We start from the raw sequence: 14,010 nt of genomic DNA, 5'->3' as shown, positions 1-14,010 counted from the left end.
CGAGCCGTAACCTTGAGCCACATTTCTGTGGGCAAAGAGCCACATGTGGCTCAAGAGCCACAGGTTGGCCACCCCTGTTCCAGACAGTGCTTGGTCCAGCCGGGAGGGCAGGGGACTGGACTTGATCTCTCAAGGTCCCTTCCAGTTTATGATTCAATTGGCCACAGCAGAGGGTCTCATCTTTAGCAGGGGGACAGCCCACGGCCGTGGGACATGCACATTTTGTCAGGGTAAGCCGCTGGCAGGCCCAATGGGAGCTGTGGACAGCCATACCCAGGCCAGCAGTTTCCCCTGACGAAGTGCATGGGGGACCCGCAGGCCATAGGCTGCCCACTGAGGATACCATAAGGTGTTCTGGTTTGTTTGTAGAGCTCCAGGCATGCTCCCTGGGGCTGAACAAGTCACAGTAATTTACACAGATTGCAGAAACACTGGGCTGAATGCTGATCCTGTTTACACTGACATAAAGTTAACACAGGGACTCGAGTCGTAGGGAGCAGGAACTGGCCAACAGGGTTTTGTTAAAAGCGCATCTGCTCCCTCGAATCTGGTAATCCAGGCCCCGATCCACAGGGAGGAGCACAAGAGGGGCTCCCAGCAGAGGCAATGCAGTCTGGCCCTGTTCCAACCCACCAGGCCCCTAACCCTGCGCTTGAGAGAGCAGCTTGAAGGAGTGGGAGGAAAGGGCCATGTTTTCAGGCTCCCTGTGCTGTGGACTCTGAGCAGTGGGCTGAGAGCACGTGCGGTGGTGCGAGGCCACCAACTCACCGTCCCTCCCCATCATTACAGAAACCGGGAAAGGTTCTGCATTCCCTTGCCAGGCGGTGGAGATCAGCCCACTTTGGTGGCACGCTTCAAGCCTGTCCTTTTCCAGCCCGTCCAGCCAACTCTAGCAAGTTGTGGCTGGGGCTTTAGTGAAGTCAGTAAGCATTTGCCCAACCAGGTAAGCAGCACCCCGGGAACCCCCAGCCAGCTTCATTGCAAGGGGTGGGGGGAGTCTGGAACACAAGGCAGCATTTTCCAAAACCCTGCAACTCAAATGGACTCAGGATAACATTTTCCAATGCACTCCAGGGAGCAAGGAACCTAGGTCTCAGTTTCAAGAGTGACTTAGGCACTTAGGGCCAGTTCTCCAAAGGTATTTAGGCACCTAAAGGTAGAGCTAGATACTATGGTGGCTTTGAAAATCCTTCTAGTCATCTCATGCTCATCAGTGTGGAGATGCCAGAGAGGAATTTTCAAAAGCCCCCAAGTGCGTATGTGAGCTAGGTACCAGGAAAAATCCTTCTCGGCAACGCTCTGCATCCTTAGGCACCTTTGAAAACCCGGCCCTGAGAAGCCTCAGTGGCACTTAGGCACTTTCAAGAACATTCCCCCTCGGTGGGCATGGCACAAAGTGTGCCGAGACCCCGGTGAGTTTACTGCCCAAATCTCAGAATTGTACGAGTGAGCAGCTATTCTTGGCGTCTGTTTGTGGGTGCCCGGTTCAGAGGGAGCTGGGGTTCAGAGGGTGCAAGCTCCAGGCAAATCCCTTGACGGTCTCTAGAAATTGAAACATCCCCAGCCACTCATCACCTCGGAAGCTGTAGGCCAGATGCTATCAGCGGTGTTGCCCCGGAGTTTGAGAAAGCTGTTTGTGTCTGTGCAACTCGGATCCGTAACACTGCTGCAGAGCTGTCTCAGTGGTGCAAAAACCCAGCCCTATAACTCACCAAACTCAGCGCGTCGCTTTGAATCAGCCAGGTGGGCCTTTCTGCAGAGTATCTGCTGTTTGCAAACAGCCAGGCAGCTGCAGTATGTTTGCAAATGGGGAGTCTGAGGTCCACAGCAGAGCTGTGTTAAACCAAGAGGATGGGTGCAAATCAGCATCATTCATTGAAGTTCAATGCACTTTGCCCAGGTGCTGCTCGGTATTTATCTCAATGGCTCAAGGAGGTGTATAAAGACAACGAAGAGGCAGCAGCCTGATTTTTGCCTGCACGCCTGTTCCTTTTGCTCTGCTCCGCCCTCATCCTAGAAGACCAGACTCTCTGTTCTTACAGCCCATTCCCACGACTCCTGCTCTGAGCCTTTGGCCCTTGACCATTCTGCCAGAGGCTGCCAGCAAGGAGAGATTATCATAGAATTATAGAATCATAGAATAATAGGACTGGAAGGGACCTCGAGAGGTCATCGAGTCCAGCCCCCCGCCCTCAAGGCAGGATCAAGCTCCGTCTACACCATCCCTGACAGATGTCTATCTAACCTGTTCTTAAATATCTCCAGAGAGGGAGATTCCACCACCTCCCTTGGCAATTTATTCCAATATTTGACCACCCTGACAGTTAGAAATTTTTTCCTAATGTCCAATCTAAACCTCCCCTGCTGCACTTTAAGCCCATTATTCCTTGTCCTGTCCTCAGAAACCAAGAGGAACACATTTTCGCCTTCCTCCTTGTGACACCCTTTTAGATATTTGAAAACCGCTATCATGTCCCCCCTTAATCTTCTTTTTTCCAAACTAAACAAGCCCAGTTCATGAAGCCTGGCTTCATAGGTCATGTTCTCTAAACCTTTAATCATTCTTGTCGCTCTTCTCTGCACCCTTTCCAATTTCTCCACATCTTTCTTGAAATGTGGCGCCCAGAACTGGACACAGTACTCCAGCTGAGGCCTAACTAGTGCAGAGTAGAGCGGCAGAATGACTTCACGAGTTTTGCTTACAACACACCTGTTGATACAACCTAGAATCTGTGGGGGTTCTGTGCTAACGAGGCTTAAGAACATGAGAGCAGCCAGACTGTGTCAGACCAAAGCACCATCCAGCCCAGTGTCCTGTCTGCCAACAGCGGCAAATGGCAGGTGCCCCAGAGGGAGTGAACAGAACAGGGAATCATCAAATGATCCCTCCCGTGTCGCTCATTCCCAGACTCTCACACAGTGACCAGGGACACCCTCCCTGCCCATCCTGGCTAATAGCCATGGATGGACCTTCCTCTATGAATTTATGATCGCTCTTTTTTGAACACTGTTAAGGTCCTGGCCCTTCACAACATCCTTTGGCAAGGAGTTCCACAGACTGACTGCGTGCAGCATGAGGAAAGACTTCCTTTGGTTTCTTTTAAATCTGTTGCCTATTAATTGCATTGGGTGACCCCTGTTGTCTGTCTGGGACTGAGATTCCCCCCAAGCTCATTGCATGGCCACAAAGCTGGGGTGGACTGGAGCTGGGAATGAGGGGAAGCGTTGTGCAGCGTACGACTGACCTGAGCCATCCATCCCCCTCCGGTCTATTGCACAAGCCTGGTGCCATGACTCAGAAGGTAACAAGGGTCTCAGCCCGAACCTGTAGTAGCAATGGACACCACCTACCTCCACCACGGACCAGCGAGCAGAGCAGCAGGCACACGGAGACCCTCATGATCTGGCCCCGGGAGAAGCGGCTGCACCCGTCGCTGTTAGTAGCTGGGATGTTTCATGCTGCCCGCGCTGACACAGGAGGCGAATTTCTGGCACCGAGTGACAGGAGAGAGACACCTCCGAGGCCGCCGGTCAGTGACTTCTGCTGCGTGCGGCTTCCTGCAGAGATCCCTGTCATCTCACAGTAGAACACTGACCGCTCTGCTCACACGAGCCTACGCATCACATCCTCCCACCTTCCTTTAAAAGCCCCCACGACACGCTAGCAGCCCCGCCGAACCTGCTACATGCAAGCACTCTCCTGCTCGCCACTTCCACCTCAGCAGCAGGTGCAGAAGTGACTAACCAGAGCTCGGCGGCAGCGATGAGGAAGGACGAGTTCCAGGAGGACAGTAGCTGTGACTTGCTAAGAACTGGGGAAGAAAGTGCTTCTCGCTGGGACAGGGCTTTCGGTGGCCAGACCTCAGACTGCACAGGAAGCTCCTTTGATGGATTCAAGTTTTTATTTTACTTCCGTGTGGTACTTGAACTCCTCTCGCAAGCTTAAAATACCTCACTTATCAGGCCCTCCTTAGGCCTACACAGCTGCTGTGGAAGGAACCAAAAAAATCTCACACCCCCCCTTCCTGTCCCTATGGTTGTGGCTGCTACAGCAAGGTGAGTCTTCCTCCCTAGGTAACTCAACATGGAAAAAGCCTTCCAGTCCTATTAGTACCACATGGAAACCGTGAAAGCGCCATGAAATTGGAAGTGGCATTTCACAGGCATTTGCCAATCCCCAGGCACATATGGTCAGTTTGTGAACTTACTGATACTGTAACATACACACAACGTGCTAGTCTACTCGGCCTTAGTTCACGATACTTCACGAGTGTGTGGCTGAAGATTATTAAAAAAAAACCAAAACCACCACATCTTGTCCCCTCCTCTCACCACCTGGCTGCCATTGGGCACAGGGGCACCAATTCAAAAATTCTGTGTAAGGCCCCATAAATCCTGAGGCCAGCCCAGTCATACGGAAACAGACTCAAAAGCAAATGAAATAAGCCAGTGACAGTATTGGCATAACTAGAATTAATTTACCAGCATAGAATCACCACCGCTGGGAGCCATCACCCAACCTCTCAGAGGCAGGATGGGTCTCCCAGCATGGCTTGAAGGCTGGGAAATACTGGCCATTATAGACTGTCCAAAGGCTCAGGGAAGCACTGTTCTATTTTACAGATGGGGAAACTGAGGCACAGAGCGGGGCAGTGACATCATCATGGATGAACTGGGAACAGAACCAAGTAGTCCCCATGTCCTGTTCCTCTGGCCCATGCTACCACCCAGTTACAATTCATTCTTCCACCCCAGATGAGGAACGTTTTGCAGCACAAGGGGGAGGGGGGCACGCAGAGAGGGGCCTTTCACCTCCAGCAGCCCCCCCCCATTTCAGTCCACCCCAAAGTCCCCCTCCCTACAAGGACGTATGGACAACGGGGAGGGTTGGTAGCTGGTGCAGGGTGTCCTAGGGCCAATGGGTCCAGCGTCTATAGCGGAGTATAGCTTTCAACCCTCTGCCCCCGGTGCAGTGGGAGGATTGTGGCACGGCGGGGGGGGGGGTGCTCCTGCTTAAAAAATAACACTCTTTGCTGTATGCTCCCCCCCATTGCAAACAGAAAGTGTCATTTTTAAACAGGAGCATGTGCGCGCGCACACACACACACACACACACACACACCCACCGGCTCCCTGCTGGGCCAGAGGAGACCAAGGAGGAAGGAAGCTGCAGGGGGCCGGGAGGGACCTTCCCCACCACAGGCTCTGTGGTCAGCGTGTCTCTGCACCTCACAGGATGCAGGGCCCCAAATAGACCCGCTCCACAGCTGACAGTCACAGCCTCCTTAGCACCTCCCCCACCCCATGGCCCTGTAAGGGCGTGGGCTCAGCACCACGGCGCCTCCTGCTGCTCACCCCGGGAGTTAGCTCAGTCCATCGGCACACGCTGCCTGCTGACCGCCCTCTCCCGCTGCTCTCCTCCGCCTCCCTGTGCGCCCGCCTTGCGCGCTGGACTGGGCCGTGCACTTCCCCCCTCGCCGTGGGCGTCAGCCGGCCTGGGGGTCTCACCTGCCACTGCGGCCAGCTGCACCCCAAGGACCCTCACCGCAGGGCCACGCTCCTTGGTGGCCACTGGTGGTGCTGGGGGCAGAAGAACCAAGCTCTAGTCCTGCCCTTCCCTCCATCCCTTTCACTGCTGGTGTTCCCCAGGCCACATCCCCGTGACCCCTTGCACCTCATTGGCTGCAGCCTGGGAGGTCTCAGACTGGACCCTCTCTCTGCTCCTCTGAGCCGAGCCTGGCCTGGCGCTTCTCCCTGGGAACTGGTCCTGCACCCTCCCTGGCCAGGGCACAGCTGCCCTCCGCTCTGCTGAGCCGCTCCTTATAGCAGGCCTGCCCCAGCAAGACACCATTTGATTGGCTCCTCTAAGCCTCTCCCTGACTGGAAGGGTTAGTGCAGGCTCCCCCCGGCCTGCGTTGAACCCCTCCCTCGCTGCAGTGGGGCAGCTGCCCCGCCCCCACCCTCCCCTTTAAGTAACTCCCTTGGGGCGGGAGGGAGGGGGTTGTTTCCTAATGTCCCAGCTTCTCTCACAGCTGGGCCCTTCTACAGGCTCTCCACCCCCGGAGCAACCTGCTTCCCTCCTCCGATGTTTGGGACCCTCAGCTCCCGAGTGGGTTCCAGGGGTTCTCTGGGGTCTCCATGCCCCAGACAGTCTCCTAGTTACCTCCTACTTTTGGGGGAGTCTCAGGCTGAGCCTCCTTCTCTGAGGGCCATGCCTTTGCAGGTGGCCTTTCTGGTGGCAAAGGAAGCACCGATCCCTTGGCCTTTGCTCTTCCTGTCTCTGCCTTCAGCCTCTTTTCAGGGCTCGCTCAGCCTCGCAGCTCCCCTTGGGGCACTCCCTCTGAATGTGCCTGGACTCCCCACAAGCGCGAGGCCTCCCCCAACCCTCACGGGGGCACTCCCCCATCTTGCTCTTTGGCCGGGTGGGGGTGCCTTGCTCTGAAGGGGTCTCCTTTGCCCACAGGCATAACAATCTTTCGGCATATGCCCACCCCTGGAATAGTCCCCAGTGCAGCTCACATTCTCCTATTCCGCTTTGAAAATGCATTAAACTAAACTCTTTTAATTCACACCCCATCTTATTCCAGACTCATATTCACATGTAAACCAAAATCCTAAAGGAGACCACAATCCTCAACACTTAGCAAATGCAGAAATAGAATTTCGTAACTTCAGAACCCGACCCACGACCAGCTTGGAGGAAATGGAAGCCGCTGGGCGACTCCCTAAAGGACTAATCAGCCCTGAAAGTTCCTCTGGGCGGGCAGTGACTCAAATTGCAGCACCGTCCGTTTCTGCGCAGCCGGGACTCAGACCCTTCGCAGAGCAGCCGTGCACGGAGTCACTCAGGAAGAGCGATTCTGGAATAACCCGCCATGCAGACACGCTCATCGGGGAGGGCTGCATTGGAGAGATGATGCTGGAGGCATCTGTGCAGCAGCCACCCCGGCTCTCAAACTGGCTGTCGGGGCCTGTGGCGATGGTGGGGAGGAAGGGACGAGACCGAGACCAGAGGACCTCTTGCTGGCTCCGATTCCCCCAGCGAATGTGCCTGGCTCCCTCGCCCTGCTGTGAAGAAAGGTCTCAGACAGCAGCTGGCACCGGGCTGGTGGTTTCTGCTGAGGCGGGCTCAGCTCGGTGGGTTTCACTGTTGTGTGTTTAACAGTCACTAAATCTCTCGCCTTCTCGACAAGGACTTCCCTTTCCTGGGGCGGGCGCGGTGCTGCCCTTGCACGCTCCTGGTGCTAAGGATGCTGAGGTGCAGGGGTGAGCCCTGTGCCAAGCCCAAGTGGGGGTGAATTCATTCCCCTCCAGGTTAGCTGGCTGCGGCGGATACTTCTGGAACGTCGACCCCTCTGGTCACCTGCGAGTGGAACCGAACCTGGGACCGGCCACCGCAGGGCCCTTCTGAGGGCGGGGGAGGAGGTGCACTGTGCTCCAGGTGCCACCCAGGGCTGGGGGGGTGAGGGGGGGGACGGACAGATGTGGCATGCTCGCTTCTTCTACTTGAGGCCCCGCCCCTTTTGAGTGCACAGCTGCCCCCCCACCTTGCCCAGGGGCCCAGCCTGGCTGCCGGCTCCAGACCCCACCCAGGAGGCGTGTGGGTTACACTTGCTCTCCCCTAAACCCTGTGCTGGTGCAGCGCAGCCGCTAAGCAGCAGGCACGTTCCACCCCAGCACAGGTCGCATCTCTGCGGGGAGCAATGTGCCAGCAAAGGTGGAACAGCAGGTTGGGATCGTGTGTCTGTGCTGGCCCCTTGGTGCCTAGTGGTGAGAGAGCAAATCAGGTTGCAAGTGAAAACGCTACAGAGAGCAGACAAGGAAACTGGAGCAGCCAGCAACACAGCTAAGCTTTACGCCCCTGCCCTCCTGTGGGCACCTGGCTGGGGTGATACCGGCCAGGCCACCTCCGGGATTCGGGGGGGGGGGTGGGGGTGCTGGGAACTTAGGGTTTAGAAAACCATTTTTAGCAGCACAATCTCACACTCAGACACTGACCCAGGCATGGGTGCAACTCGGGGGGAGCAAGGTCCATTTGGGAACTGGCTCCCTTTACTCCACTCTGCTGTGGCCTCAACAATTCCACACACACACACACACACACACACACACACACACACACACACTTTCACTGGACAGGCCGAGGAGGGAGGCGGGGGGGAGAGAGTCAGGAAGACACACTGTTACCCTGGGGCAGGGACTTGGGGAAACTTGCCTGGAGAGGGGGAGCTGAAGAGCCAGGAGAGGAGAAAAGCCAGCCAGAGAGAGAGGGGGGCTCCAGGAAAGAGACCAGGGGAGGGAAGATGCTGGGTGCTGGGGGGAGGAATATTTGGCTATAGGGGATTATGCAAAAGAGTGACGCATAGTCAGTGAATATGCAAACCAGCACGATACATCACGACCATGGAGGCTTCCCGGTTGGAGTTGTAGGCCCAGGTGACCATACACCCCACTTTGGAAAGGGACCGCAGAGTGAGGGGGGTGCACAGGGAGCCCGATCTCCAGCCCCGGCACTCTGCGGGTAATGGGTCCCCAGTGAGAACCGGGCCCCAGCTGACAGTGCGGCAGACTCCACTGACACACACAGAACCACCACAGGCGGAAGGAGCCGTCACTGTTTCACACCCACCCACCCCCGTCCAGCCCCGAGCGCTGAGTGTCCCCAGCTGGGCAGCCTTGAGCTGACTGCACAAGTCACCACAAAAGGGAAGAGCTTCTCACCGGGGAAGCTGCAGCGCTGGGGGGCGGCTCGTTTCCTGCAGCCAGCGGCCGCTCAGCCAGACCCTGCATAGCGCCCACCATGGCCCCGGCTCTGTCCACTCAAGACAACTGTTCCCTGCACCGATGTCACCTGCTCGGCCTGCCCCGATGGGGGGCGGGGGAGCTCTGCAGCATTCCCTGCTCTGGCTCCTGCTGGTGTCACAGCCCGCCAGTGAGTGTCCATCTGACCTCTCGGGCAGGGAACTGCCATGACAAACAGCAACTCCTGCAAGCCCCTTGCTTGGCTCCCAGCATCCTCTCCAGCAGCTGGGGAACAGGCCGGGGGAAGCTGCCCAGACCCCGAGGAGCCTGGGAGATGGGTGGGCAGCCCCTGAAGGGTCCCTGGGCTTTGGGGCTCACATCCCCGGGGTACAGAGAACGCTGAGAAGGAAAGAGACTGGCTGCTGGGGCGGGGGGGGGGGGCTGGGATAACAGGAGAAGCACAGAGAGTTGAGGGCCCTGGGCCGAGAGGCAGGAGGACTTGGGACAGGGAGGGAAAGGGCACTGGGGGACTATGGACAGGGTCTCTAGTGAGGTGACTGTGTGGTACAGGGGATACAGGGAGCCCCTCCAAGAGGCCGGAGGCAGCAGAGCAGATGGGGCTGGGGAGCAGCCTCCCCCGGGGCATAGTGCAAACCTCTTGGCCTGGCCTGGCCCAGTGAGAAGTGGGGTGAAGCCGGGATCAAACTGGCCTTGGAGGACACCCCACCCGGTGCAGGTCAGTGCGGAGGCACCCAGTCAGGGGGTGGGGGAGTCAGAGGTGCCGCCCCTGGGAGGTTTAACAGAGGGATGCAGGCTGATCCGTCCAGACTCTTCCACCAGAACTGAATTGCACCCCCCTCCCCCCGCCCCCCAGGCCAGGATCCTGGTTTAGCCCACGGTTCCCTGACAATACTGGGACACAATACCAGGACAAGTAAGAGATTACAAATAGAACACATGAGATTATGAGAGGGGTTTGGGGTTTTCCGCCCCCATTTCCCTCCTGTAACATGGCAAACTCACCATCAGGAGCGCCTCCTCCTGGTCACTCAGGGAATTAAACTGTTTAGTGTGGGAGCGCCCCCCTTCCCTGACACACTTGGGCCCAGTTAACCCTTCACTCACCTCCTACTTCGTGTGTTTCTGAACGCCCAGGGTGCAGAGAAATGGACGTGGCTGCAATCGCAGGGGAATCCGTCCAGTTACAGCCAGTGACGTGGCCAGAATCTTGGGCAGAAGTCTCCTGGGAGGTTACACTGGACTCAGGAGAGACGTATCGGCACCTAACAGCTAATAAAGGGGAAGCCCCTCACCTCCGGTCAGTCCTGCATTTTACCAGCAGAGTCACTTTCCACCCTGAGAATCTCTCACTGCAGATTGATCCAGTTAGCAAGTCAGACAGAGGCCTCTGCGCCTTGGAAATAGACATTGGGGGAGACCGTGTCAACTGTACCACATTCCATGTCTCTGTTTGGTGAACCTCAAACTCCCGTTCCCCAGGGCGTGTGACAGGAGCCGGCTCTGGGCCCACAAGTGTCTGTGGTTTCATAGCAAAGGGCACTTTGATCCAGTAGAAGCAGCACGAGATCCAAAGGCTGCAAGCTGGGATGGGGGAGGCATTCCCCCGGCTCAGACAGGCAGAGACCCTGGGGGGCGGGATTCCCCTTCTCTGCAGTGTGGGTCAGGGGTGTCATGGCTCCTTCCCCACTCTGGCATGATAAATGCAGAAGTAGGGGCCAGCAAGTGTACCCCAAAGCCTTATCTTCCAGGCTTTGGTATAAAAACTTCCCCCAAGATCTTAAAAACCTAGATCTTGGGAATAAAACTTCCACTGCCACCACCCAAATGGTGATAAAGAAATCAGGGGAAAAATCATTTGGGAAATTTCACCCCTAAAACCAAAATCAGGGCACACAATTAACCACTGCCAGGTTAATAAAAAGAAAAGAAAGAACTTTTATTATTACAACAATATTCCAGTTGCAAGTATGACTACTAGATAGGAAGGTGTGACGGGACACGCCGCCCCCGTCCCCCTGACGTCGGCCCACCCTGTACCAAACCGCGGTGGCCCTGACTCTCCTGGGCACCACCCGGGGAGCGGGGCCGAGCTGCAGGGCCTGCTCCACCGCCGCGGCCCAGCTGACGGGCGGCACGGCGGGGGCGGGGCTGACGACGGAGCAACGACGCACGAGGAGCCTACTGACGCGGCGCCTGACGTCATCAGGGCCGGACGTCGGCGCGGTTTTTAAAAACAGGCCCAGGAGGACAGAAGGAGGACGGTGGAGAGGAACGGGGCGTGAGAGGACGAGACGGAGGAGAGAGCGAAGGAGGACGAGGAGAGGGACACCACACAGAAGGGGGGTGAGGGTAACACGAGTGGGTGAGGGGGCCGGGGTGCTTCGGACAAGCACCGCCCCAGCGGCGTCAGTGGCCACTCGCCTGTCCTTAGGGCCCTGGGCTGTGGTCCGAGAGAGGGGGTGGGCCCGGACCCCCCCTACCCCGCCGCAGCGGAGGACCGGCATCCAGAGGCTCACCGGGGAACCTGAGACAACGGGGAGCAGGACTGAGGTGGATGAGGCCTTTTTTAAACAATTAACAAAACTATCCAAAGCCCAAGATTTGGTGGTGATGGGGGACTTCAACTATCCAGACATATGTTGGGAAACTAACACAGCGAGGCACAGGCTATCCAATAAGTTTCTGGACTGCATTGGAGACAACTTTCTGTTTCAGAAGGTTGAAAAAGCTACCAGAGGAGAAGCTGTTCTGGATTTGGTTTTAACAAATAGGGAGGAACTAGTTGAGAACTTGAAAGTGGAAGACAGTATAGGGGACAGTGATCACGAAATAATAGAGTTCATGATCTTAAGGAAAGGTAGAAGGGAGACCAGCACAATTGAGGTAATGGATTTCAGGAAGGCAGATTTTGATAAGCTCAGAGAACTTGTAGGTAAGGTCCCATGGGAAGCAAGACTGAAGGGAAAAACAACTGAGGAGAGTTGGAAGTATTTCAAAGGGACGTTGTTAAGGGCCCAAAAGCAAACAATTCCGCTGTGTAGGAAAGATAGAAAATATGGCAAAAGACCAGCTTGGCTTAACAAGGAGATCTTGCACGATCTCAAAATAAAAAAGGAGTCATATAAAAAATGGAAACTAGGACAACTAACAAAGGAGGAATATAGGCAAGCAACACGGGAATGCAGGGGCAAGATTAGAAAGGCAAAGGCACAAAATGAGATCAAACTAGCTACAGGCATAAAGGGAAACAAGAAGACCTTTTATAAATACATTAAAAGCAAGAGGAAGACCAAGGACAGGGTAGGCCCACTGCTTAGTGAGGAGGGAGAAGCAGTAACAGGGAACTTGGAAATGGCGGAGATGCTCAATGACTTCTTTGTTTCGGTCTTCACCGAGAAGTCTGGAGGTGTGCCTAACGTAGTGAATACAAGCAGAGAGAGGGTAAGTTTAGAAGATAGGATACACAAAGAACAAGTTAAAAATCACCTAGGAAAGTTAGATGTCAGCAAGTCACCAGGTCCTGATGAAATGCATCCCAGGATACTCAAGGAGCTGATAGAGGAGGTATCTGAGCCTTTAGCTATGATCTTTGAAAAATCATGGCAGACAGGGGAAATTCCAGAAGACTGGAAAAGGGCAAATATTGTGCCCATCTATAAAAAGGGGAATAAGAACAACCCAGGAAACTACAGACCGGTCAGTTTAACGTCTGTCCCAGGGAAGATAATGGAGCAGGTAATTAAGGAAATCATATGCAAACACTTGGAAGGTAATAAAGTGATAGGGAATAGCCAGCATGGGTTTGTGAAGAACAAGTCATGCCAAACTAATCTGATAGCTTTCTTTGATAAGATAACAAGCCTTGTGGATAAGGGAGAAGCGGTGGATGTCATATACCTAGACTTTAGTAAGGCATTTGATACGGTCTCGCATGATATTCTTATTGATAAACTAGGCAAATATAACTTAGATAGGGCCACGATAAGGTGGGTGCATAATTGGCTGGATAACCGTAGTCAGAGAGTTGTTGTTAACGGTTCTAAATCCTGCTGGAAAGGGATAACAAGTGGAGTTCCTCAAGGGTCTGTTTTGGGACCCGTACTGTTCAATATCTTCATCAATGATGTAGATATTGGGATAGAGAGTACACTTATAAAGTTTGCAGATGATACCAAACTGGGTGGGGTTGCAACTTCTTTGGAGGATAGGGACATAATTCAAAATGACCTTAGCAAGTTAGAGAAATGGTCAGAGGTAAACAGGATGAGGTTTAATAAGGAGAAATGCAAAGTGCTCCACTTAGGAAGGAACAATCAGTTCCATACATACAAGATGGGAAGCGACTGTCTAGGAAGGAGCATGGCGGAAAGGGATCTAGGGGTCATAGTGGACCACAAGTTGAATATGAGCCAACAGTGTGATGCTGTTGCAAAAAAAGCAAATATGATTCTAGGTTGTATCAACAGGTGTGTTGTAAGCAAAACTCGTGAAGTCATTCTGCCGCTCTACTCTGCACTAGTTAGGCCTCAGCTGGAGTACTGTGTCCAGTTCTGGGCGCCACATTTCAAGAAAGATGTGGAGAAATTGGAAAGGGTACAGAGAAGAGCGACAAGAATGATTAAAGGTTTAGAGAACATGACCTATGAAGCCAGGCTTCATGAACTGGACTTGTTTAGTTTGGAAAAAAGAAGATTAAGGGGGGACATGATAGCGGTTTTCAAATATCTAAAAGGGTGTCACAAGGAGGAAGGAGAAAATTTGTTCCTCTTGGTTTCTGAGGACAGGACAAGGAGTAATGGGCTTAAAGTGCAGCAGGGGAGGTTTAGATTGGACATTAGGAAAAAATTCCTAACTGTCAGGGTGGTCAAATATTGGAATAAATTGCCAAGGGAGGTGGTGGAATCTCCCTCTCTGGAGATATTTAAGAACAGGTTAGATAGACATCTGTCAGGGATGGTGTAGACGGAGCTTGATCCTGCCTTGAGGGCGGGGGGCTGGACTCGATGACCTCTCGAGGTCCCTTCCAGTCCTATTATTCTATGATTCTATGACTGGGCTCCCACGTTACACGTGGTGGAGAATGTGGGCACCTTTTTGAACCCTAGCTAACGGTACAGGACCTCCCCCCCCCCAAAAAAAGGGACAAAAACAACAACAACAACAAAAATAAAGCAACATGGGTGAAAGGGTGACGGTGATCCAGGGCGGGCAGCCCAGCAAGGCTTCGATCGGGCGCAGCGCGGAGCC

The 14,010-nt window shown here is 54.4% G+C and overlaps 1 protein-coding gene across 2 annotated transcripts in view; it reads right to left on the bottom strand.

Moving 5' to 3' along the window:
* The window catches only part of LOC102458511 (natural killer cell receptor 2B4-like), a 74,023-nt gene that overhangs the window by 44,867 nt on the left and 15,146 nt on the right, over positions 1-14,010 (bottom strand). The window contains exon 2 of one of the 2 annotated variants that reach the window (XM_089772262.1): positions 3,352-3,558. The exons of the other annotated variant lie outside the window; for it this stretch is intronic. Within the exon in view, the coding sequence (XP_089628388.1) occupies positions 3,352-3,400 (49 nt within the window). The 5' untranslated portion in view covers positions 3,401-3,558. The remainder of the gene's footprint in view (positions 1-3,351; positions 3,559-14,010) is intronic. 2 annotated transcript variants of the gene reach the window in all.

This window comes from Pelodiscus sinensis, chromosome 22, assembly GCF_052426305.1.
Source record: "Pelodiscus sinensis isolate ZL-2025 chromosome 22, ASM5242630v1, whole genome shotgun sequence".
Taxonomy (NCBI): domain Eukaryota; kingdom Metazoa; phylum Chordata; order Testudines; family Trionychidae; genus Pelodiscus; species Pelodiscus sinensis.
Note: the sequence above shows the minus strand (reverse complement) of the source record. Positions and strands in the feature narration are given on the sequence as shown.